The sequence below is a fragment of the Larimichthys crocea genome, chromosome XVI (assembly GCF_000972845.2).
Source record: "Larimichthys crocea isolate SSNF chromosome XVI, L_crocea_2.0, whole genome shotgun sequence".
NCBI lineage: Eukaryota > Metazoa > Chordata > Actinopteri > Sciaenidae > Larimichthys > Larimichthys crocea.
Window position 1 is genome coordinate 402,901 of NC_040026.1, and position 27,968 is coordinate 430,868.

At 40.7% G+C, this 27,968-nt stretch overlaps 2 protein-coding genes across 4 annotated transcripts in view; one reads left to right on the forward strand and one right to left on the reverse strand.

The window, feature by feature from the left end:
- Positions 1-27,968, forward strand: part of slc7a11 (solute carrier family 7 member 11) — a 52,039-nt gene that overhangs the window by 10,872 nt on the left and 13,199 nt on the right. For both annotated transcript variants that reach the window (XM_027289567.1, XM_019267812.2), the window contains exon 3: positions 27,450-27,565. In XM_027289567.1, coding sequence (XP_027145368.1) covers positions 27,450-27,565 — 116 coding nt within the window. The remainder of the gene's footprint in view (positions 1-27,449; positions 27,566-27,968) is intronic.
- LOC113747891 (uncharacterized) lies at positions 14,202-20,315 on the reverse strand. Of its 2 annotated transcripts, none has more exons than XM_027289569.1 (3): positions 19,854-20,315; positions 16,076-16,216; positions 14,202-15,144 (listed from the first exon to the last, which is right to left on the reverse strand). In XM_027289569.1, the coding sequence occupies exons 1-3, from the start codon at positions 20,247-20,249 to the stop codon at positions 14,893-14,895; spliced, it is 789 nt and encodes a 262-aa protein (XP_027145370.1). In that variant the 5' UTR covers positions 20,250-20,315; the 3' UTR covers positions 14,202-14,892. The 2 variants fall into 2 exon arrangements, with proteins under 2 accessions (XP_027145370.1, XP_027145369.1); XM_027289568.1 differs by having other exon boundaries at positions 15,669-16,216.

Sequence of the window (27,968 nt, forward strand, 5' to 3'; positions counted from 1 at the left end):
CGCCCCCCACAGCACCAAGTATTCCGCGGATCGGTTGATGGGGAAAAACAGTTGTGATAAGATAACACTGAGGCAGCACTGCAGCCGCAACTCCATGTCACGCACAACAACATCATGCCAACATAAACTTGTTATTAAAGAAAACTCTGCCTGTAACTGTTTTTTAAGAGTTATATCTGTGTGATGCTTTCTGAAGCCTGCAGTATGAAACACGTTCGATTTCTGAGTATTCCTCTGAACGCCATAGTGGCCATATTGATAGTACAGTATACTGTACAGTATGATGGATACTGATGTCCAGCTGTGGCTTTCACTACATGCAGATTAAGAGGGAGCGACAGAGAGAGAGAGTGCGCGAGAGAAAAGCTTCGGTAATTATGTACAGTGAGGACAGAATAACCTAGATGTTGTTGATTTGGTAAACAGTTAACCAATAATAAATAAAATATATCATAACATTAATGTGACTTGTCGAAAGCTGGGCGCAGAGGAGACCACCGGGCTCTGGCTCCCTCCAGCATGAACTAAAACACAGCACGGACACTTCAGAAACTATTCGGAATGAGTACTGTACTGTAGGTTCCTGACCCCTGATCTATGGCCACCACTAGTCTTTACATAATTACTGAAGCGTCTCTTCTCTTGTGCTCGCGCACTCTCTCTCGCTCATCTGCATGTAAACAACAAACTAACCCTTAAAAAAGTTACAAAAAACGGTTCGGACGTCTCGGGGCTGCCAGGCCTGTCTGTCAGACCTGCAGATACAAGCGAGGGTTTATTTTTTTAATTAACAGTTTATTTGGAGGGGAGGGCTTGGTGTTGTTGTGCGCGACATAGAGCTGCAGAGCCATCGTATCATATTTGATACATGAGTTTCTGAGACCTCTATCTCATCATCAACAATCCTGCCCTAAAAAACCCGTTGTATGTAATCTGATACATGTGTTCTGCCCCCTGCTGGACTATCATGTCACTACAGGCAGCTAAGTCTTGTTTTGGTCATTTCCAACATGGCCGCCCCCAGTAAATGGTCCTCCCGCTTTTTTTAGGAAATCTTTGCTAATGTTTGAGAAGCCACGGGGAATAACATCAAATTCTAAGAAATTTTTTGGCAAAAGTTGTTCATTCATTGAAAAGATGCACTATTTATTAAGTAACTATTCTTTATATTACAAAATAATCGTGTTAAAATGTCTGTATCAATTTAATACAAGTATAAAATGTATTTTTTCTCCAAGCTGTCATTTCTCGTTTTTTGTAATTTAATCTACATAATGCTTACCTAAATACAACACACAACTATTTTGATGACTTCATTAATCGAATTAATCACTGAAATGCCATCTTTAAATACATTTGTTATTTACAATAACAATTCCTCTGACTAATGTCTATGGCTATATGTAGGTCTATTTTTAGATGTCAAAAAGGCTAGAGGAAGAACAGAGAAAGAGAAAAGCACATTGAAAATGTCTCAACATGATAATGGATGGTGTACAAGTGACGAGCAGTTGGCAGAAGATGATGAGGCTGAGGATGAGGAATGGAACTCCTCCGGATAGGCAGGAAGTTCAGATTGCAGTGATGAGGAAGACAAACAAGAAGGAACATGTAGCCCAGACAAGCACCGACAGTTCTAACAACCACAGGACACAATCAGAAAAGGAGTCGGTGAGAGCAATGAAAAAGGAAGGAACTCAGATGGAAAAAAATAGAATATCAAGGCTCCATCTGTTGTTTGTTGCATGTGTTGATGAAGGGACAGAGGACAGGTATGACTGGACACCATACATGTATTTCAAACAGTCTGTCACTAATGAAATGTTACAGGAAACTGCAGGGCAAACAAACCTGTACAGTGTGCAAAAACAGGGCAAAGAGAAGTGCCAAAGAGATAGAGCAGGTTCTAGGCATGTACATGCATATGGGGTTAGTGCAGATGTCCATTGTGAGAGCCTACTGGGAGATGGAGACAAAGCCTCCCCACACGTTTGTGATGTGATTGTCTCGAGTGCGATTTCAGAAATTGCGACACTGTTGCATTTTCAGGACAACTCCACTGTCTCTGACGAGGCAAAGAAAGATAAACTGTGGAGCTCAGGCCATGGTTACAAAAAACTGCGTGAAAATTTCTTTGTGTACCTCCTGAAGAGTGCCATGCAGTTGATGAAATTATGGTGGTATTCAAGGGAAAGTCTCATCTGCGTGTTTACATTCCTGCAAAACCTCACAAATGGGGTTTCAAGATGTGGGGACGTGCTGGACAAAGTGGCTTCCTTTATGACTTTGATGTCTGTCAAGGTGCAGAAAATCCACAAGAGAGAAAGTCTTAATTGTGTTCAGGACGAGTGTGCTGAAAATGACATCACACACTTCCAGCAGGAAAAATCACAAGGTCTTTGGGACAACTACTTTTCATCAGTTCCCTGGTGCAACGCCTAAAAGAGAGAGGAATCCACTACATTGGTACTATCCGGATGAACAGGGTGAAAGACTGCAACATTATGGACGAAAAAGAACTGAAGAAAAGTGGAAGAGGGTCAGTGGACTTCAGAGTGAACCAGGACAGCAACATCATTGTAAGATGGTATGCAACACAGAAGTGAACTGATTCCTCTTTTTTTGGCATTGAACCTGTGGGGAAGTGTGAAACGCTGGGATCGCCAAATCCAAAATTACATAGTGGTTCCGGCCAGCCATTGTTGAACTTATAACAAGTTCATGGGAGGTTGTGGATCTCCTTGATATGCTGTCTGCACTTTACAAGTTTCCAGCTCAATCTCGAAGGATGGTACATGTTTATATCTGGTGCACACTGCACAGTTGCAGTCATAAATGCATGGAACCTCTAAGAAGAGACCAGACAGAAGCTTGAGCCAAGAAGAAACCCTGGCTCCTATGCGAAGGTTCAGGGCTTTGGTGGTACTCTCTCACAAGCGCAGGAAAGTCCACGGGTGGCGACCACATCCTCCCCTGAGGCGACTCCACACTCCACCCCGCGTAAAGGCCAAGCTGCACTGTGCTCTCTTGATGTAAGAACAGGATGTGCACTGACCTTTTTCCTACATGGGAAACTCGACGAGAGATGCAAAGCATCTGCAGGGGCAATCACTTTTCATATGTCTACTGTGGAACTTGGGTTTTTTAAAAAGATGGACCAGTGATATTTAAACTGACGGCAAATCGGTTTGCATAGTTCAAGGTCCAGCTTTTTCATTCTAGGGCCAGCTTGCAAAAGGTGAAGCCCTTCCTTGCACCAAAAGCCTTTTGAAAACCAGTAATCCACGCCTTCATCACATCGCAGCTGGATTCTGTAACGCCACTTTATCTTGAGTCAAGCATCCTCCCTCGCATGTCTCCAGTGGTATATTCAAAATGCTGCTGCTCGCCTCCTAACTGGAACCCGAAGGGGAACACATTACTTCCCATTGTAGCCTCTTCCACTGGCTTCTCTGCCATTTTTTAAAATCCATTTAGATTCTTTATTGGTTTTTAAACTTCCTTAAATGGTTCCCTACCCGCCTTACCTCTCTGAGCTGCTCACCCAACACCCTTGCCCGGTGCCTTCGGTCAGTTGATCGTTGCTCCTGGAGTTACCAAGGGCTAAACGGGGAAGGGGCTCAGAGGGGATAGGGCCCTTTTCTTGTTTGCGGTCCTAAATTTGGAATGACATCCCTTTACGCATTAGACAACGCCCCTCTTCACTGTCCATTTTTAAAACACTTCTTTAGAACCCATTTTTATTCCTTGCTTTTAACCCGCAATGCGACCTCAAAACAAAAATAAGTTAGTGTGTTTTTGTGTGTCCTGTGTGTTACAAAAAATAACATTTCCCTCTCTCCTTGCTGTTAAAAATGATAAATTATGTTTAAATTACTTAAGTTTTCAAAACAAAAAAAAAAAAAAAAGTTCATGTCTGTGTTTGTTCAAAATGATTTCCAGAGTGTGTATGGAATTTATTTAATGACCATGTGACATTAAGGTTTTTCATGTTAAGGGCTAGCTGGACTATAACCCAGATGCAGACACACAAGGGAAGCAGATGGATGAAGTTAACTAGTTTATTGTTTTTAAGGCAGGTTTGGTTCAGGGCTGGACAGGGATGACACAGGAGAGTCTCCCCGGAGGCTGGATCCAGAGCAGGACTTGGTGAGCAGGCGAGGGCAACAGGTTCAGACGTCAAGGGCTGGAGAGCTGAGCAGAGCAGGCTACAATCTACAGGGGCGAGATCACAAAAATCTGCACAGGGGACAACCATAAGAACAATATCTGTGGGTTGATGCGCAGAACTAACGATCAGTGGCTACGATCTGGCAGCGTGGTAGTGCAGGGCTGAGTATAAGTAGGTTGCAGGATGATCAGATGGCGCCGCTGGTGGTTCCTGCTCTACTCTGCCTCCAGCACACCTGAAACAATCACACAACAAAGACTGGGGACAGGACAATTAACCCTGGAGGACGGAGTGGCAGAGGCGTAGTAACATCGGGAAAAAAACGGAAATTCATTAAGGAGTTAAGAGATAGATACTTCTTGGAAATAATGTATCAATGCAGGGGGCATCTCAAGGTGGCACAATCCCTCAAGAAATAAATCATGATAATATATCAAGGGAGGGTAGGCCTCGGTGGACATGAAATGTGATAATTCTTAGTTACGTACACTCTTGTTTTACTCCCAACAAATGGTTTGCGTTCTCCCGGCAAATGGGTTTTTTTATACGCCCCTGTGTGTCTTTCCTCTTTCGTCCTAATGTAATAATGGACCTGACTGAACAGCTCCAAAACGTATGTCTGCACGCTTAACCTGTGCAAAACTGGAAAGTAGAAAAGCCTTTTTAGTGAAGCGCTGCTATCGTGGGCTCCTAAAATGTCGCTATCACTGACTGCACTGTCAAAACAAAACTCCCCCACACCTGAAACAAAAACACCATGCTCTTCTAAAAATCACATCATGTCAAAGAGCTTCAAATTTTCCCTAACCTTACTCTGTACATCCATGCCTTACATATAAAAACGCCAAGTAGATTGAAGTGGGGCAGACGCGGCCAAGGAGCAGAATGGGATCCAGGAGGGCAAAATTGTTCAAAATCCATAGTATATTCCAAAAGTTTTGTGGGGTTTTTCTGGATGGCCCAAAGGAAACAAAAGTTCTCAAATTGTCAGCATACAATTGAACATGATTAACTGTTAAATCCCCATCACTTGAAAAAAATTACATATCTTGTGATGCGACACCATCTCTTCTTAGTGACCTTGAATTGCCACCACTTGATGCATTTCTGCTGTGGATTGATGACTTTGTAAAACCTAGTCAAAATATGTTTAAAAATGCTCAAAGGAAGGAATTAGCTTTTTAAGCCTTTGCTTTATCTTTAAAGATAGGCAGTGAACTAGAAAGGAGCAGCAGAGGGAATGACAGCAGATGGCGTCCGGATCAAGGAGCTGCCGGGCAGTCAACAGGCCGTCCATAAGGCCATTTAAAATGTCCTATTGGCCTTAGGACAAGAATGTACTCGACTGGGTTCACCACATTAAACTGAATTTCTTCAAATATTGTTTTTCTTTGTAAGTGTCGCAAAGAGGACCATTTCTTTAGAAATGCTCGGTTAATGGATTAGACTTGCACACTACTTCAGAAAAGTTCTTGACACACTCTCTCACTAAACTGTAACATTATGATTATAGAACTTCAGACAGTGCTGTTAAAGGTGATCGGAAACAGATCGATGAGCTTAACAAATGAGTCAATTCACAGTAATTCATTATGGTTGTGCGGAACAAAACAAAATATGTTCCAACTTTGTATAACTGAGGATGGCTATGTACTGCTTCATAACCTCAAGGAAGATGCTGCGATAAACCATATGCCAGCAAAATCAGTTTCAGATTCTTACATCTGAGTCTGCCAGCACAAGGGCAACATCACTCTGACCAGAACTGTTTTGGAGACACCCAACCAATACAGTGACAACCCTCGCTTTAAAATCACTTAAAGTATAGGACTTGTTGCTTTCGATATTTAGTGGGTGTGAATGTATTGTCAAGTTAGTCTTAAACTCACACCCTTTGAAACACTGCATGTCACAGTTTCAATGTTTCCGCATAAATGTCATTCTGACCAGGCCGAATATTGTGAGTTTTGGTGACTACGATACACATCTCAACGAGACTATGTCCATAGCCGTAAATGTGCCAAGGACCACTAGAATATGGGCAAGGATGTCGAACCTGTTCACTCAGTGGGCTAGTTGTGAGCTTGCAAGTTTAAGCAATTCAATCTACTTACGTACCAGACCAATTCCCACCTTTGCACAACCCATAGCCCCTTCATTCATAGCAAGTAATAGAATACAATCTTAAAAAGGTAGTTAGGTTAGAGTATTCTTTTGTAATTTTAGTAATTGTTTTCAAAACTTTATACTGCACAGCCCAAAATCGGAGCTTTTCATGATAATATATGTTAATAATAACAATACTGGTGTTGCGGGGTTTTTGGGGTGGGGTTCTTGCTAACCTCGTCTTTCGTTCCAAACATCCAGGCTTAGTCGGAAAGGACAAAATGATGTGTTTTTTGGGTGTTTTATTTCCCCCCTCAAACCAGGTGCAATACATACAGTGCCAATCTGTACCAAACCAAAAAAAAAAACATAAAAAAATTTAAGAGTGAATATCAAGTGAATCTAAACCAAAAATGCCAATATACAATTTTTTAAATAATTAAACAAGAAAAAAAAGAAAGGAAAAGAAAAAACAGAAAAAAGAAAGGACTAAAAAACAAACAAGAAACGTGGTTCTTCAATTAACTCATTTCTCATGAAACAAGTCAACCCTGTTTTGTCCTCCCTCTGTACCACAACACTCACTCTCCATGATTTAGGGCCCGGGCAGCCCCTTTTATATGGTAGTCCTCCCACGCGGACTCTACCTTTCTAAAACAACATAAAACATTCTGCTCCCATCATGACAGTAGTTGCATATTCAGGTGATCTGACCAAAAACAATTGTATTACAAAATTTATATCAGTATGCTCACTGTTTATTCTTCCATAGGAGAGATGCCTGCTTAATCGATAATAAATTGAATTTTAATTATAAAACACAATATTTCTCTGCTTCGCATCACATGGTCACTAATCCTACCGCGCGGTCATCCTCCGATATCTCCTTCCGAATATAATGACGATGATGTTATACGCCCTCCTGTTTCTCCGCCGGAAAAAGCGACAGGTAAGTCGGGTTGTTGCGGGTCGTTTCCCCCACACCCCGTAAGTTATCATCTGATTTGTGTATGCATACAATGAATTAGCTCGCTGCCAATTTTGCACCTTTTGCATGTGCTATCGTCCGGTGAGGGGAAAAGCGGGAGGGATGTTTGTTTTGTTATGTTTTGTTTTTTTAGCGCGGAGCAAAGGCCGGGGAAAACGGGGAAGGAAGATGTTGTTGTTTGTGTGTTTTGTGTCTGTTTTGTGGGTGTGTGCTGCGTGTTTTAGTGTCCCTTTTGGCCGCAGTCAGAGTGACGGGCTTTGCTCGTCAACGGTGGGTGACAAAGTACAGAAGTTTTGCAGCCCAGCCAAAGGTTTTTTTGTCTATGAATGGTTTCAAATGGCGACATGGTGAAAGCATGGTGAAGATCACTTCCATGTAGGAAACGTTGTTACATTTCCAAGAGTCATAATATTTAGAAATTAATGTAGTTGGAAAAGCAAACTGTACATGAAAAAAAAAAGCAAAAGGATAAATTTGTGATGGGCACATAAAATTCTGAAAAATGAAAATAATGTTACTAAAAACATGACATACTTCGACTTTAAAACATGTTCCGTTTATATGTAGTGCCTACTCACAGGGTTTTTCTGTTGCTTCTGCCCTTAATCGATTTGATCACGATTTTTTCGATTTGTTGTCAAACAATCTCAAAAATCATCTAATCACATTTAACGATTTAACGATTATTTTTTTTCGATCTGAGAGACGCGCATGCCGCATTACATTTGTGGAAATGTAAATTAAGTTGAATTAACATTCAACATCGAATAGATGTGTGTTTGTTAAATTATTGTAAGTATAATGGTCATCACAGAGCAGGTATATGCTTTTGAGTTGTTGTGTAACCTAGTTACTAAGTGTTTTGCAGGAGTTGCAGTGTTCAGGGCCGCCTTACCACCACAGAACGCAGAGAGAGAGAGAGGGAGAGTACGACGAGAGGAGATAAGCAGCGAAAAGACATAGGAGACTCCCTGGTAGTTAGAAACTGGCCTGAAAGCAGAAGTACACAGACACATTTACTATTTGGATTATATTCTTCTGAAGTTGCCTTAATAATCATTTAAGAATATTTAATTTAAGACTATATTTAAATAAAATTTATTATAAACGTTTGATTTATGTTTGAACAGTGCTTTTAAGACTTTTAAGATGATTGTTTGTATAACCAGCAGAGTGTTTTTGCAGATTACAGTTTGTGCTGAGTGCATCCCACGCCGGTTTGTGTGAGCACAAACTACAGTATTTTTCGCAACTTAAAAGTTCCCCGTGTTTCCGTGACGGGACCGTGACAGGGCCGTGACTGGTCCTTGACAGGTCCTTGAGGTCCTTGGGCTGGCACGTGACCGAAATGTAATCCCCCGCGATGACGTTAGTGAGTGAGGGCCCGACTGGAAACGCCCCTAAGCAGTCTGTGTGAAAACCAGCTGCAATGCCTCATTTGTCCACGGGGGGAGCAGGAGTGAGCAGTGATGTTCCGCTCTCACTTAGACTGTTAAACATAAGACACATCTGAACAGATACGCTGGGGTAGCGGTGACCCGATCAGGCTGAGACAGAGCAAATCATGGATGTGGTTAGTGTGCAAAGGATCTATCATGATCCGTCTATCCCCCCCACAGCACCAAGTTATTCCGCGGATCGGTTGATGGGGAAAAAACACCTGCCAGAGATCTACCTGCCTGCTCTCTCCACCTACCTCTCCGACTTCCCGACCTCTATCTAATAAACCCCTGTTTGAAATGCATCCAAGTCTATTCTGCAGCAACATAACAAATTCATTGTCATTTTATCATTCATTGTAATTGTACAATATGTTTCTGTTTTTGTTCTGGGTGTACATTAAGCAAATAGTTTTAGTTCAAATTATTTTGCACACCTGTATGTGTTCAGCAGGTAGTCTGTTTGTCTAACGTTAGCACTAAATGTTTAACAATAATGTCATCATTTTCTCTTTTTCACAGTTACTCTGAAGCAAAGAAATGAATATCATCACAGAGTAACAATTAGTCCTACCAAGAGAAACACATTCATTCACAAAGCAGCAGCAGCTGCCTTAGACACAGAAAACTTTGCAAATGAATGCAGATGAAGATGGCTGCCGTGAAGTGAGTGTGTGAGCTACAAGCTGCAGTCTGATGGTTTAACTATTTATTTACTGAGGTCGTTGAGACATATATTTTCACCCTAAAACTTTGCTGATGTTAATTAGCTACGTGTGCTGATTTAAAAGAAGAAAAATCAGATTCTAGCACTAAACACCTCGGGTGGAAAAGCTGCCGGCCTCACAATGGCTGACGAGACAATTACCCTCCCAAATGTCTTGGATAAGATGCAACAAACATGACTCAACATGACTAAACATATAGACACTAAAATGAATCCACTTGGAGCAATACTTGTAAAGATACAAAGCTGACTCCATATGCTTGGAGAGCAAGTGAACGAGCTTGAGCAGAGAGTCAGCTCTAATGAGGACGATATAACAGACCTGGTCAAGTGGATAAAAATTCTTGAGAAAGAAAACAATGACCTGAAGCATGGGCCGAAGACGCCGAGAAGCTCTCCAGGGAGAAGATGGAGCCTCTTCAATTCAAAGGGACTCGAGTCTACATCTACCCGGACTTCTCCGCCGGCTTAGTCCAGAGACGTCACTGCGGTCACGCCAGCCGTCTCTCGTTTTCATGTGGTCATGTCAGCCGCTCCAATATTTTCATATATATATATATTATTGCCGACTTTATGGCAAATACTTTGAGAAAACTGGGAAAGTCAGCAAAATAAGATGTGGTGTTAAATGTATTAAATGTGTATTTATAAAATATGAATGGTTAAAATTTGATTAAAAACAAGTAAGTCTCATAAAACAAGTATAATCCTGCACTGCTTCAATGCTCATATGTACATTATGAAATATATTAAAAAATATGACAAGTGTTACAATGATATAAAAAGAGGTGTGCCTCATACAGAAGGTGCACATAGACTGTTCTACATTGATTTTGAGTCAATAGGTCACATGATCTGGGAGCTATTGAGCTTTAAACCTCCTATTTACATTATGAAATGTATAAAAAATTCATAAAAAAATATGACACAACAACAACATGCCAACATAAAGTTGTTATTAAAGAAAACTCCGCTCGTAACGTCCGTAACATAGCCTAGATGTTGTTGATTTAAACAGTGACCATAGGCTAAATGGTGTAAAGCGTAAATCAAAAGAAGTATTTTTGGTTTTAATAAAGTTTGCAGTATAAGCTTTCGAAACCATCAAACATATATTTAGGCATTCCATGAAAGACTTTATTCGCAAGGAGGCTAAGCCAGTTTTAGCCTGTGTTCCAGATTAGGAATAAAGTCCAGCAAAACCAGTTGGTACTGTATAGTATACAGTTCTCAAACCAGCTGCATTTTCCGCTCTGTGATTTGTGACACTAAGAGACCAAAAAGCCCATCAAGTGCAAACAATGACAATGCTAATGAGGTTTGTATGGTTTACCTGGCCTAAAGCGTGCACTACAGTAAATACCTGCATAACAAAGGACTTCCAAAACGCTCGTCTCTGCAGCTCTATGTCGCGCACAACAACACCAAGCCCTCCCCTCCAAATAAACTGTTATCGCGTGTATCGGCAGGTCTGACACAGGCCTGGCAGCCCCGTGATGTCCGAACCATTTTTTGTAACTTTTTTAAGGGTTAGTTTGTTGTTTACATGCAGATAAGCGAGAGATGTCATGCCAGGGACTGCGGATGTAAATTAGCCTGAGGCTAACTCTGGTACAATGCATGAAATCCTGATCAAAAACAACTCCAAGATTCTTTACAGTGGAGCTGGAGGCCAGGTTGATCCCGTCTAAAGTAACTAAGTCTCTAGAAAGAGAGTTTCTGAGGTGTTTGGGTCCAATTACAGGAACTTTACTTTTGTCTGAATTTAACATCAGAAAGTTGTAGGTCATCCAACTTTTTATACCCTTAAGGCATGTTTGGAGTTTAATTAATTGATAGGTTTCATCAGGCTTGATCGATAAATATAAATGGGTGTCGTCAGCATAACAATGAAAATTTATAGAGTGATTCCTAATAATGTTCCCTAAAGGAAGCACATATAAACTAAATAGATGTGGTCCTAGTACAGAACCTTGTGGGACTCCATGACAAACTTTGGTATGCATGGAGGATTCACCATTGACGTGAACAAACTGAGATCGATCTAAGAAATACGATTTAAACCAGCTTAGGGCGGTTCCTTTGATGCCAATTTGATGTTCTAGTCTCTGTAAAAGAATTTAAGGGTCAATGGTGTCAAATGTGGCACTAAGATCTAACAGGACAAGTACAGAGATGAGTCCTTTGTCTGATGCCATTAGGAGGTCATTTGTAATTTTGACTAATGCGGTCTCTGTGCTATGATGCACTCTAAATCCTGACTGGAAATCCTCAAATAGACTATTGTTATGGAGAAAGTCACACAGCAAAGGCTACAGCTTTCTCAAGTATCTTAGACAGAAAGGGAAGGTTTGATATCGGTCTGTAGTTGGCTAAGACCTCTGGGTCTAGAGTGGGCTTTTTAAGAAGAGGTTTATTTACAGCTACCTTAAAGGACTGTGGTACATATCCTGATAATAAAGACAGATTAATCGTATCCAATAAAGAATGACTAGCTAGAGGTAAAACATCCTTGAGCAGCCTGGTTGGGATGGGGTCTAAGAGACAGGTTGACGGCTTAGCTGCAGAAATGATTAAAGTTATTTGAAAGAGTCTAAATAAACATCAGATTTTACAGCTGTTTCAAAACTTACTGTATCAGAATGCAGATCAATGCCTGTTGAGGGCAAGAGGTGATGGATTTTGTCTCTAATAGTTACAATCTTATCATTAAAGAAGCTCATGAAGTCATTGCTACTTAGACCTAAAGGAATAGATGGCTCAGTAGAGCTTGCTTTAATTTACGAGTCTGCTGGCTATACCATGGTGCTAACCTCTTTTGTTTAATTGCCTTCTTTTTCAAAGGTGCAATAGAGTCTAGAGTTGTCCGTAATGAGCCTGTAATACTATCAACAAGATGATCTATTTGTGAGGGGCTAAAGGAAGCAGACAAGTCCTCTGTTACAGTTAGACATGGCGTTGAATTCAATGCTGAAGGAATCACTTCCTTAAATTTGGCTACAGCACTATCAGATAAACATCTGCTGTAGGAGTTTCTGCACAAAGGCTTATAGTCCATATAATATGAACTCAAAGGTTATTAAAAAATGGTCAGACAGAAGAGGATTCTGTGGAAAGACTATTAGATGATCAATTTCAATGCCATATGAGAGAACAAGATCAAGAGTGTGGTTCAGACAATGAATCGGTTTATTTACACTTTGACAGAAGCCGATTGAGTCTAATAGAGAGATAAACACAGTACTAGGACTATCATTGTGGTTGTCCATGTGAATGTTAAAATCACCTACAATAATTACTTTATCTTTAACATAATTACTTTATGTTTTAAGGATCAATATAACACATCTTTCTTATTCAATCTCGCTTACCCACACAGCCACAGCAACCCTGCCACACAACCAGGCCTCAGACAAAGGTACTAATTGCCCTCACCTGTCCCTATAAAGGTGGGGAGCTACCTTTGGCCCCACCTGACAGGGCGGTGCTTTGAATGTAGATGCTAGCCCTCACATCTACCCCCATGTTTTTTTGTTGTCATCACGACAATGCACCTTTAAAGCCAGGGTCTATGAAGGGCTAAAATGGAATTGACGCTAGGGGGCCTAACAGCCCCCGGTTGCAGCAGGCGATGAATGTTTGAATGCTGTCCAGTGGTAGAGCGTGTTCTTGGAACGTGGATATACCCACTGGCTTCATCCAATGTGGAAAACCAGGGCACCTGACAGAGCGTCGAGAGACTCCTCAATTCGAGGCAGAGGAAAAGCATCTTTCCTAGTTTTAGAGTTCAGGAGATGGTAGTCGAAACAGAACCTAATGGTAGAATCTTTTTTCTTCACTACCTACCCTCACAATTTCTTTATAAAAAAATATTCTTTAAGATTCTGCACTAAAAAAATAACTCATTGGATGAACACAAATTTTGGGCACGTTTTTCACACATTAAATTTATGTAGCCCCAACTCGAACTAAGTACCTCCTTGTAATATGATTTAATTGAGTTGGTCGAACTCATCCTTATCAAATGCAGCCAAAATAAAATAAGTACATTAACTAGCCTAAACTGATTTACATTTGTACAACTCAAACTAATATAGTTGGTCTAAAATAAAATTCTTCTTTACTTCATTTGACCCCCATTTCAGATACACATAACACAAAATCCGCTTAATATGTTTTTATTTACAATTAATAAAACCGCATACAAATATCTATAAATGTCTCTATCTCTATTAGATATAGATATATACATACACACAGATATATAAAACATCAACAGTGACAGTCACTGACTTGTGTGGAAACACAGAAAAACTGCCTCAGAGCTAGGTATGTTTCAGGCAGAAAAGCTAAGGCAAGTTTTGACCAGTTCAGACCAACCCTGAACATTTTTTTAAACCATTAACTGCACTATATAGTGCCTAAAACTGGTATGAAATTTACATATACCACATTTAACACACAACAGTAATAAACATGGAAATTTTCCCACCAATCTCAATCTAAACTGTTCAAAATGCACTTCGACCTTGACCGAGAGCTTAAGTTTTTAAGCTTCTCTTAAGTTTTTTTATCTATCATGACAGTGTATGACCTATCACGTTTAGAAAAGAAAAGAAATGAATCCTCTGACTTCAAAACTGCTTCAACCAAAGTAACTAGTACTAGTACAATAATAATACAATATCTGCAAAGGCTAAGGCATGGTATAACCAGCTCACATTAAACTTGAACTTACTATACTTACTATAAACTGTAATATGTAATCAGGGTCTCTGCACATTTCTGACAAGCAAATATAATGCTTTTTAAGACCCTTTTAAGACCTTTGAGAATAAAAAATAAGACCATTACCGCAAAACAAATATTCATACAGTAAAAAGGCGCAGTCAAGGATAAGTTCAAACTCAAAGCATATTTATTTTTTTATAAATCAGTGCATCTTCAGTTTATAAAACAGAACATTAACTGCCTTCTCAATATTTTAATAGTAGGGCACTGATGTACACATAAACAGTCAGGAAATAAATACAGTTTTACTACTTATCTAAATGCCTCAGTGCATCGGATTTCTCCTCAATGTCAGCTTTCAGGCCAACCAACTCCTCCCTTTTTTCTTTAGCTCGACGTCTGAGTGTGTTGGATTTTGTTATTAGAGTCGCCATTTTTGTCCCACCAGAATTTTCTGCTTTGTCAGCCATCTGGTCCGCTTCATTTTGTAGACCCTCACACACCCCCTCCAATGCCACCCTCTTTCTTTTCAGCTCCTCAAGCTCATCGACCATCATCTTTCTTTTCTTCCTCTGGCCATCTTCTTCCTTTTTGTTTCTTTCCTCCTCCAAGTATGTTCGATATCTGGTTCTTGCTGTGGCACAGTAAGTGATCATCTCCTTTGTGAGAGGCACTCTGGTCACGTCGCCTCCATACACCCGAACATGATCGCAGATGAGTCTATGGGCAGTCATTCCCTCCTCCGAAAGGTTGCAGATTTCAACCTCTTTATTTGTTGAAAACCCACGCTCAACTTCAGCTTGGCCATGGGATAAGAGCAACAATTTTTTGCAGAATGCCCAGAGATCAGGATAGGACTGAGACAACTTCTGATGCAAAAACACATCAACTCTGCATCCTTCAGAAGGACTGAAGGAGAGGAACTCCAATTCTTTGGCCTCACTGTGCAGGACATTCTCAAACTGCTGGGATATGACATCACCTGTAATTACATTTAATAAAAAACACATTAATAAAAATAATCAGAACTGTTCATAGATGACAAAAAAGAGAAACCCATATTTAAATGTGCACTGTGTAAAATTGTTAGTACTTTATTTCCAGAGTTCATGCTGCCCAATCACAAATATAACCTTTTTCATGAATATTTACCACCACAATGAAATTCAAGTATTCCTTATGACTGGGAAAATAGCACTTTTCATACTTTTTATACATGAAAAGGGGGATCTTCTCCACGTCTTCCATTTTGAATGTCAAGAAAGACATTTTAGCTGCAAAATGTACTGTACTTTGGTCATACTAGAAAATATTAGTTTATTGCTTAGTAAATATTCATGAAAATATCAAAGTTGACAATAGGCAGCTCAGTTTCAATGAGCGGCATAGGTACTATATACTCTCGCTGTGCAATACCTATTCTGGCCACAATCCTACAGAGTGCACCTTGAACATCGTTATCTTCTATTTATATACATCTCATCTATTCTTATTCCTAAAATTTACCGGTAGATATGCCGCCTGCCAACTGTTTGTCCTGCAAAAACTTCTGTACAAGTGCCTTCATTTTCTTCAGACAGTCATCTGGGTTCAAGTGCATTCTCTTGGGGTTCAAACACATCATATCTTTTACAACTGTATACTTCAATGGGCACTTCTCCAAAGCTTTCTTGCATATTTTTGAGAGAATAATCTGGCAGTCTTTTCTGAATTGCAGCACACCAAGTTCACTTATTCTGCCCTTGGCCCCTGACAGCTCCTGACAAGAGAATATTGGTTGTGAAAATTCCAGCATCTCTCCAAACACTTAACAGAAGGTTAACAATACTTAAATTGTATGCAAAAAGTTTCGAAAGAAATCATACTCCCAATATATTCACGTTTAGCATGTTATCAAACAGGCAAAGCCCTACCTTGATCACGACAGTTGCCCCCATTCCTATGTCCACTTCCTTGGGACTCAGCCACATTGCGTGGTCAACAACATCAAGCCTCACCAGTTTATATGGTGTCTGAGGCAGGGCCTCTCGCTTGATGAAGCGTTTGAGGAGGTTCTGAAAATACAAAGTCAATTCATTTGTGAGATCTATTTTTGTTATTGTTACTTGTGTTATGAATCATTTGTTATTGTAGTTGTTACGACCAGCTCGTTGGAAAGGGAAGTAACATAAAAATACCCAGGTGTTATGAGGTTTAAAAGTTATTTTTAATTAACAAAAGGCGCTTGTTTTAACAAGGAATGACAACAAAAAGAGAGGCAAATACTAAGGGTGCTTCGAAACCAAATTAAAACGAGAACAAAAAAAAAGGACTCCAACGGAGCTATTGTCTTAAATACAAAAACAACACCCACTATCCCAAAATAACCCACACAATCGAAACAGCACCCAAACTAAGGTATCTAACAGAGTTCACAGTCTAACACAGGTTCTGAGTACACAGAGCAACAGCACAGGAGCTCGGCTGGTTACAGCTGGCTCCGGAATGGTGGGTCCACCTGCTTCTTATTCCCCAACTTCTGCTGATTGGCTGAGGGCGGGCGGTCGGCTGTCCAATCAGGGCACACAGCGCAGGTGTTCTTCATTGGCAGAATTGGTCCTCGTTGAGCACACACAGACACAGACACAGACGAGAGAGAGAGAAGAGATTCCAAGACGGCCACGGCCGTAACACCCCTCCCCTTAAGATGCAAACCTGTACATAAAAGGTTTGTAACAAACACAAAATTACAAAATCACAACCTGGACAGCGCATCAGCCACAACGTTCTCAGCCCCCTTTTTGTGCCGGATCTCTAAGTTATAGTCCTGCATGATCAATGCCCAGCGCATGAGTCTGTGGTTGTGGTTATACATGCGCTGCAGGAAAACAAGTGGGTTGTGGTCAGTGAAGACCACCACCGGCAGAGGACTGGACCCTATGTAAACTTCAAAGTGCTGGAGTGACCACAACAAAGCAAGTGTTTCCTGTTCTATTGTAGAGTACTTGGTTTGATGTTTATTAAATTTCTTTGAAAAATAGCACACTGGATGGTCCACTCCATCACTATCCTCCTGAAGGAGCACAGCCCCGGCTCCCACGGCAGAGGCATCCACCTCTAGTTTAAAGGCACGAGAGAAGTCGGGAGCTGCGAGAACAGGAGCGTGGCAAAGAAGAGATTTCGCACTCTCAAAGGCATGCTGACACGTATCAGACCAGTCAAAATCTATCTTTGGGCTCATCAGAGCAGTCAGGGGCTGAACAACAGATGAGAAATTGCGGCAAAAATTTCGATAATAGCCAGCCATACCAAGAAAACGACGCAAGGCCTTACGGGTTTGAGGAGTAGGAAAGTCTTGTATGGCAGCTACTTTGGCGGCTAGGGGTTTAACTTGACCTTGGCCCACCTGTCTCCCTAGGTAGGTGACAGTGGCTTTGCCGAATTCACACTTGGCAAGGTTTACAGTGAGGGAGGCACGTGCAAGGCGAGCAAACACCTGTTGAAGACTGCTGAGGTGCTCCTCCCACGTCGAGGAATATACGATAAGGTCGTCTAAATAAGCATTACAATTCGGCAACCCACACAGCACAGTATCAACCAGGCGTTGAAAAGTAGCAGGGGCATTGCACATACCAAAAGCCATGACTGTATACTGCATAAAACAGTCAGGAGTCACAAATGCAGAGATTTTGGATGCACGCTCAGTTAATGGGACTTGCCAGTATCTCTTTAACAAATCTAATTTACTGACGAACGTCGCTGAGCCGAGGGTATCTACACAGTCTTCCATCCGGGGAAGAGGGTATGAATCGGTCACGGTGACAGAATTTACTTTGCGGAAGTCGGTGATGAATCGAGGAGAGCCATCAGATTTTTGTTCTAGTAGACACGGTGAACTCCATGAGCTACAACTGGGAACAGCTAACCCGTTTTCTAATAGGTAGTCTGTTTCTTGTTTCATCAATGCACGTTTTGCTGGGTTTACTCGATATGGGTGTTGACGGATGGGTTTGGCTGCCTTTACGTCGATGTCGTGCTGTAAAACATTAGTGCGAGTAGGGATGTCATTAAAAAGGCATTGGTACTGACCTATCAACGCAGCTATGTCATTTTGTTGCGCGCGAGTTAAATGGCCTAGCTGGGAAGGTAACTTTTTAATCATCTCTGAGTTTGGCAGACGTGCAGTTTGGTGAGATGAATGATGGATCCTTAAGTCATCGTCACCGATGTTAGGAGACTCAGTAATAATTAACGCACTAGCGGCAGCAGGCTTGGGTGAAATGGCACTTTCAGTTACCTCACGAGAAAAATACGGCTTAAGCATGTTTATGTGACAAACGCGAGCTTTACGTCTCCTCTCCGGTGTGGCAATGAGATAATCTGTCTCACTGAGGCGTTCACGGACTACATACGGACCTGTAAATTTAGCGGAGAGAGAGGAACCTGGAATAGGCATCAAGGCAAGAACCTTGTCACCAGTCTTAAAACGGCGAGGAACAGCAGAACGGTCATGGTGGCGTTTCATCACAGATTGGGAGGCAAGCAAATACTCTTTAGCGAGTGAATTTGCACGTTGCAATCTTTCACGAAATTTACTTACATATTCAAGTACGTTCTTCTCGGGTGGAGAGTCAGAGAGAAAAGCCTCATGCAAGGATTTAAGGGGACCACGGAGTGTGTGTCCGAAAACAAGCTCGGCTGGGCTAAAACCTGTGGACTCCTGGACGGCCTCACGAGCGGCAAACACGAAGGGAACTCCTTCATCCCAACTCTTACCTGTTTCTAGTGTATATTTACGGAGCATTGACTTTAACGTCTGATGCCAACGTTCTAATGCACCTTGGGATTCAGGGTGATAAGGACTCGAAACAGAGTGCTTTATCCCAAGGCTTTTAAGGACTTGATTAAAAAGTCTTGACTGAAAATTTGTGCCCTGGTCTGTCTGGATTACCCGAGGTAGGCCAAAGGTAGAGAAGAACTTAGTCAGAGCCCTCACTACAGAGCTGGATGTGATCTTACGCAGTGGAACGGCCTCGGGGCGAGTAGCCGCGCACATTATCGTGAGTAAGTATTGATTTCCGGTTTTAGATCGAGGTAATGGTCCAACACAATCTATTATGACACGTTCGAATGGTTCACCCATAACAGGGATAGGATGGAGTGGAGCAGGAGGTATTACCTGGTTTGGCTTGCCAACAATCTGACATGTATGGCAAGAGCGGCAGAATCTGGCAACGTCAGATTTTAACCCAGGCCAAAAGAAGTGTTTTAAAATCAGATTATAGGTTTTAGTGATTCCTAAATGACCAGTTACTCTCATGTGCTATGGAAAGCACATGTTGCCGGTATACAGATGGCACAACAATCTGAAAAACACTATGTTCCGAACTGGATGCAGAAGGACACCATTTACGCATGAGTATATCTTTATTCAACACAAAGGCCACTTTTTCAACACTTGCTTTGTTGCTACTCACCACAGACACAGACGAGAGAGAGAGAAGAGATTCCAAGACGGCCACGGCCGTAACAGTAGTAGTAATATATCCACACAACTGTACTTGCACTAGATGCAAATCACTTCATATGTAAATACATGCATTCAGTCGGCATCATACTGTGCATAGGCACTCCTGACATTTGTAATTTTAATAATATAAGCAACTTTGTTAAACTATGCACTCTAACCTGTAATGTAAAATCTAAAATTACCCGCATCAGAGTCTCCAAATCCTCCCAAAGAAACAGCATCATTGGCACATCTGTCTGATATTTAGTCAGAAAAGGCTGGAACACTCGTGATATGGCCATGAAAAAGTGGAATTTGGCCAGCAGAAGAGAATCCATTTGCGCTTCACAAACACTGTCAAAGGACGATGTCCCCGGATTCTTCACTTTCTTCGCCCTCACAAGATCCACATACTTCACAATGGACGGCCACACTTCCAATGCTCTTTCAACAGCAGGCAGGTTTTCCAACCACCTATGCCCGCAGAAAGGCAAGGGGAATGTTGAGCATTCAGTTGCAGAGCTGAAATCTTCTCTTCTGGCTGGTGCGCATTGGAAGAGATAATGAAGTGCTTTCAGCACCTTTTCCACGATCCACATTTCAAATCCACCCTTAAATGAGTTATGCAATGTGTGCAAGCCACAGCTTCCTGCAATTTGTATTTGCATCCCAGCAAATTGTTCCCCATGCTCTTTTTGCGGAAGACTGACAAACTTCCAATTGACTGAAGGCCCATCCATTGATAAGGACAGCATGTTCCTGAGATTCAGATCTTTAGTACACTCCTAGAGTGAAAAATACAAAATCATAAAATCATTTATATACACTTCATGAAATAATGAGAATAGGAATATTTCTTTATTACCAATTGGGTCATTGTTTTTGTTAGCAGAAGTCAGGTGGTGCACCCACAGCTAATGCCAATATTGTACTAAATTATTATTACTTTTTTTTGCAGGATTACATGAAAAACATTCCTACAGTGCAAATGAAATATGTTGTACAATTTATTAATATACAAACTTCACAGTGATTTTTTTTTGGTTTCCCCAATCAAACTATTTATTTATATACCACATTTATCAATCAATGTGCTTGGAAATACAGCAACATCAAAAGTTGAGAGCATACCTTGAAGTTTTCCAGCAAGTCCTCAGCAGTTGAGTGGCCCATATACTGAGATCCAAAATACCGGGACTGCACTCGAGAACCAGTCTCATCAGTCACCCAATACCTCACGTGAATGTCGAGCTGCTTGCGTTTGGTGGTTCGATTCAAAGATTCATCAAACATGATGACGAAGCTGCCTTGATTGACGGTAGACAGAAGTTCACGTTTGATAAATGGAGCCAGACCAAATCGCGCTAGATATGATGTCTTGTCTTTACCACAAGTAAACGATTTGGCATACTCAGAATCGGGGAACATTGCCCGAAAGACGGTGGCCACATCTTCGTTTGAAGTGTATGAGTGGTGTCGGGTAATCGTCTGCAGAACCCAAAGTATTTCTGCCTTTAACGTAGCGGTTGGAGCGAATGCAGTGAAAGCATTTGTGCTGGGGCCCGGAGATATGAAAGGCACAGCTGGCCTTGCACTTGCGTTAGTGCCTGTAGTGGCGAACATTCGCAGGGGGACTGTTGATTCCTGACTAGCAGCATAGCGTGTGTGCTTTTCTCCTTTCATGTGAGCGTCAAGGGCACTACAGCCCATTGTTCCCAACTTGGTGTCTTTCCGACATAATTTACATCGCGCATCATATTCCGACGCTGTTTTTGTTAGCCAACTATTTTATTTCGGCATCTCGAGCCACTTGTCGCTGAACTTGCATTTCCCCATCTCGGTTCATGTTCATGTATGCCAGAGAGGTTGAACGTATGCTGCTTATTCCAACCACTTCTTCGTCTGTTCCATTTCATGGCTAAAGCGACACACTGCCCCCTGTGGTGTGATTCCAGTGCTATTAGACAAACAACGGCTCTATGAGTTTTCAGCATCTTGATAACAAACAACGCTGGCTAAGTAAATCACGTTAGCGCAGAAAAAAATCAGCGATATGTTTTTTTATTAACCATAGGCTACCTGGATGAAAAATAATACCTACCTTGTGAAATTTAATGCCATACTTCAGAAAATGGTGAAATATAATGCTTCTTAAGACTTTTTAAGACACATTTTTAAAATAAGACTTTTTAAGACTTTTTAAGGATCCGCGGAGACCCTGGTAATGCCTACAAACAGATATGAAATATACATACGTCAAACATGTACAACACACATGGCAGAAGTACAAAACAGAACCTGAAAGAAAAAGAAGAAAAGAGTCCAGTGACAGCCTATCCATAGGAACACACTTCAAAATGTGCTACACAAGTAGTTAACATATTTTTACAAGAAAAACATCCATGCTGACTGTCACTGACTGTGTGGATACAGTGTTTGCCCCTTATGAAAACAGCTTGATTTTCAGCTGCTGTATCTTTGCATTCAGTTTGTGTCCATCCAAGTTCATAATGATCTTCTGGAAAAACTTGAATGTATACTTGAGGTTTTCGGGAAAGGCTAGATCAAGGGCATAAATGAGCCCAAACAGCATGATGAACCCCATGATGACGCTGCCAACATTGTTGAGGACTTTTGTGCCCTCAATCACAACTCCCACGTCCTCTGGCTCCTCATGTCCATCTCTTCGGACTGTGTAAATCACCATGACTGTGGTGGCGATGTCCCTCTCTGCATCCTCAGCTGCAGTGGACTGAACAACAACACAGAAAACAAAAATAAGTACAATTCTAAACAACAAACAGAAAATCATATAGAAAATATAAATGCACAGTTACTACATACAGCAGTTTAGAGCAACAGTTCATCAGTTGTCATGGTGAGTAGCAATATAATGTTAGCAGCTTTATGGCCAACATTTTTCAGTTTTAAAACTATGCAATTGTAGTGATACCACAGAAAATATTCAGCAAAACTGAATGGAGTGTGAAACCAAATACATCCCCACTTATGAAGGTAGGTGTGTCTGCATGTATCTTTGTATGATAACTAGGTTGCAGTAATGTCCTGACTAGTAAATGGAGGTTCCAGAGGACAGGAAATACAGGAAAAACAGAAAAAAGATGAATAACAGTATTTTTTATGTTGCGTGTTTACAATTATACTACATGAGAAAGAATTTTAATAAACTTACCAAATATTCCTTGAAAAACACATCTGGGTCTTTACTGACATACATAACAAGGCTTCTTCTCAGGATGCACTCTCCTTAGGTTGATGTCATCACGCTAAAACATGGGTGACAAATAAAGACATCTGGTTATGATAGTGGTGCAGGGATTAGAGCAGTCTAAAGATCAGTGTGTTTTTGGGCTGTCATTATATGTGAAAAAATAATTATATAATCAAACTGTAAAAGAAAGCAGACATTAAATTGTGAAAAATTATAGCTGCACTAAGTAGGTTTGAGAAATTAGTAAGAGCATGTAAGGTTTTCAAACACTGACCTCCTTCCTTCAGGCCTCCCTCTTGCTGAGATTAAAAGAATACTTAACCATATTGTTGTTATCATTTGGTTCAAGGACTGTTGCATTTCCATTTTTGTATAAACCAAGCACCACTCAACTTGCAAGCTGTTTGGTATGATGCATTGCAGTGCATTCTTGTAGTTGGAGATTTCCCCCCTCCCTTTTAGGCAAAAGCAAATTCCACACCTCCTTGTCTCTGATCATGTAGCACCTATTTCCTCGTGTTATGAAAACACCATATTTCCAGCTGTGAAATACTTCTTTAAATGAGCAGCTACAAACAAGAAAAAAAACTTACCACCACAATACAGTGAAAAGTTAGTTTGATGCATTTATACTAACCAAGTCTGTCATTGCCAGGATGCACTTGATCTTTAGCCCTTTAACTCCTCCTTTGCTTTGGAAGATCTGAATCAGTCTGAGAAGTGGTCCATCTGTGACAGGAACTTAGATTTAGTGGCTTCGTGGTGATCTGCAAGAACTCTGCATTCACCTAAAAAATGTTCAACAATGCACAGACATGTTACTTGTACTTCCATTAAGGGAAGCAGGGTTATTGCAATACAAATTGCAGCCATTAATCACCATGGACAATAATAACACTTGACAACACACAAACATTTACTTACTTCACTCTGCTCAAACAGGGCAGGCCATCTATTTTTGAAGTCTTCTATCATAGGCCTTTGAAATGCTAACTAGCTAGCTAGCTAGTTCTAGACTGCATCCGTTGCACTTCCACATTCATTATCCTGAAAAGGAGAGTAAAGACAATTAGCACAATTAAAATTGAGCATGTGACAATGATGCAGATCATGTGCCAAGCATTAAGTGGGCAGTCTATTACTTACGAACAGTGAGAGGTTGTCTCCAGTAGCTTGGTACTGTTGATGAAACTGCAAAAAAATTAGACAAATATTCAGTGCAAGTGATGGGACACTCATAATTTCACCAAGTAGACAGCATTTCACGAGAGCACTTGCCAAGTTTCATATATTTTCCACATAAAATGTAAAAAACAAGCAGAAAAAATCTTCTTTAAACTCTGGAAACTCCTGTACTGACAAATCCACTTTGTACAGCTACAAGTGGGTGTATTCAAGTGAGTGGAAGGGGGCATTTGGAAAGGACAAGGAAAAATGTACAGCTACAAAAATGCTGCATATTTCACCATGTCATGAAATCATACCAAATATTCCTTACTTGCTCTACAGCAGCCACTGTTTGCTTAATTAAGATAATGACTCCAGTAGTTTATTATGTAACGGGGGGCATATTAAGCCGCTGAAGAAACGCATATCGTCACCTAGTGTTGAGGAGGAGGACACGTTCCCTCACATTCGATTTTATTTTCTCAGATGCATGTAAACTGGCACAAAGACAGAAGTCCAATTAGACGCCATTTTGAGCATAGCTCGATTAAGCTGTGCATGTACATGTGTGTGTGTGTGTGTGTGGAGGGGGGTTTGGGGTTAAAACAGACTCATTAATTGTAAGAGCTTATATAATTCATGTTAATGTACACTTTAAGTAAAAGTTCTGTGGTTATAACACTAGTCTGAGTAACCACAGACACTTAGCCACCTTCATTCTCCCTCATGTATAGCTAGCCCGCTAGCCAATGTCTGACTTGACGGTAAAATTCGTCTCACTTCACGGTCTTTTCACATCAAGCTTTTAAAAATACAACAAAATCGAGTACTCACCAGGGAGTGGAATTACAGCAGCTTTCCGTGGCTCTGTAAAGTAAAATCACGCAGGAGAGAGTTGGCAGAAGTTGAGTCAGAAGTCTGAAGAAGGACCAGGAGAAACGGAGCCTGAGAGCGCGTTGCTTCGCACATGCGGAATGGGCGGTCCCAATTCAAATGAAACACATTTGTTTTGAGTTCATAAATGTCAAGATGAAACTATTACGTTACCACAATTAAATGTACATATATTTAGTGTTTACTAGATTTATTTAAGCAAATAAACAACAATTTAATGTGTCACACCAAAGAAGGGCTTGGATCAGTTTTTTGAGTGTGGACTATTCTTTATCAGAACAAACATTGTTATTTAAATTGTATGTTTCTCATACCATTAGCTGATGTTTGTCGCGGTGATCTAATTATTTTGAAAAATCTCACTCACAGACAAGAAATACTGGTGTTGTTAAGACAAGTCATGTATTGAATTTAAAATGTTTGGTATTGCTGAGAAACTGAAAGAGGTTGTTCTGTTAGTTGTGTCACGTCATGCAGTTTTATAGGGCCTTGCTTCATAAAAGAAAAAAAAACAGTCACAGTCTGTCCTCTCACAGCTCTGAATCACTGCTGTAAATACAGCATTTAGTTATTTATTTCTTGATTGTTTAGAAAATACAGTGTCATTATTCTAAATGCCATTATTCTGAAGAGACAGTTTGATTCTCAATATGTAAATTTACTGGCTTAATTATGAACAGGATCCAGTTCAAACAATTTAATGCTGGAAGATCATTTGTTTCTCTGACATCTCTGTTACACAAGGTTTGTTTGCTGGACCAGGCAAATAAAGGTCCCGTCTGGCTGTGACCTTGTGAGTTAGTATCCTGAGTTTAGTTTAGACGAGCAAGGTGAGAAAATGCTCTATGTGCAGCTGTGTGTGTACACAGCCAAGGCGAAACAGTATAAACAGTCTAGTGGCTATCCTGAGACGCCCAATTTTATGCTGGCCTCAGGCTAGCGGGACTGAATGGAAACCATGGGAAATGAACAGAGACAGAGGCAGAGAATGAAAACAAGAACGAGGGAGACAAAGAGAGATTTTCCCGGCTGAAGGAGCTCAGTGGCTGTTGTGGGAAATGAAGAGGGAAATACTGATGAGCCATAAGATGAGCCTGTGGGAGCAGCCAACCTTATTTGATTCTTATTGAAGCCAAGCCTATAGACAGCGGCACACTGTCCACCACATGAGGATGGGATTATGAGAGCAGTTTTTTTAAGATACCGCCCATCAGATATTACACACACACATGCACACACACACACACACACACACACACACACACACACTATTATATCTGCTGAATAACTACATAATATCGCATGGTTTTTAGCAGATAATAGGGATATATTCCCATGCCATTATTGGTTATTACTTGTTAGTAAGAGGTATTTCTGGATTACTCTGACACTGAGGTGTTCACATTACACTCACAGGAGCCATTTGCACTCTGAAAATAGTTTGACTGAAACAAACCCCACCGGTTCTAAAGCCTTTTTATCTGTGACATCAAGTCGTCACATATGAAATACTCTATACTATAATCCATATAAGACCAACTCCTCTAGTATTTTCCATATGTAGTATATGTAAGAGGTAACATACAGCTAGTCAGACATAGTTGTGAAATAAATCCAAACAGACAATGATGATTCAGGACAATGATGCAAAGAGGACGATGCTGTCATTGACTACTTATACTCGAGTATACTGTGTAAAATGTTTTTAATCGTTTTATCAATACTACACACACCAGACCAAATATTCACATTTAACTAATTATAACTAAATAACTAATAATTTTTTTGTATGTATTTTTTTATGTAAGTGATCACAAACCTTTAATTCTAGACATTTTGAATGTGTATCCATGACCACAAATAACTCTGACATATATACAATGTTTAATTAGACATGATTGTACTTGTACTGTATATTTTATATTTGTACTTCTCATAATGAAGCTATAATAAAGCATTTTCTGCCACCAAGAGACAGTATAACAGTAAGTTATCCTGACACACAGTACTGACATATTGCTAACAGTTGTCTGTCTACAAATCCAACAGACTCAGAAAAACTAGCATTCATTTGAGGTTTGTGTCACCAAAATCCAGTGTTCTCTCTTTTAGCTCCCTGTTTGGTCTCCACCAACTCCTGAGACAAATATTTGTCTCTTTAGCTGCTAAATGCTCCACCATGTTCACTTACTGCGTCTCTCTGCTGTTGGACGGGGAGTGTACAGTAGTTTTGCACTGAATCTATGTGATGTTTAACCACATACCATGAGCATACCAAAAGATGCTAAACACTTCATTATTCAGTATTGGCTAACTGATGATTCTTTGTTTATTATCACATGAGTTAATGGCACATGCAGTCATTTAGTTTTGCATGTACTTTCACTGTTAAAGTCAGCCTGGAACTCTAACAGTTAATACATTTAATGTGGTGTTTTATATGTTTGAACTGAATTTGCAGTATTTTGTGTGTCTGCCTTTGTGCATGTGTTTGTGTGTCGTTCAGGCCTGCAGCGATGGCGGTCATCTCTCTGGCTTGTGGTCAGTACATCCTGGAGCCTCTGTTCATGCCCTGTGATATCCCCCCGCTTGCTATCAAACTGGCCACTGCCATCAGCATAAGTACGTATACCTAGACTACCACTACATTTATACGTTAGCATGACAGTATGTCACACAGATTTGATCCTTTTGACCTGCAGTGACCTGGTCTGTAAATACATATTCTTGCATAATAACAGGAAATAAACTGAAGAAGATAATGTCAGCTGTCCACAAGACAAGTCCCATGACTATCTTTATCTGACCAAAACTGTGCATTAGATAAAAACACAGGCCACGACATGAGCAGACACAGCATTTTCACAGCTAGTGAAATTTTCTGAAGTTGGATATCTGAGGGAAAACATTCAGGTTCAGATGTAAAGCTAAAGTTAGTTATGTGCAAATGACCTCTTGTCTTTGGTGAACTTTGAGTGGCAACTCGCAGCCTGAACCGATAACAAAGAAGGACATCACCTCGATG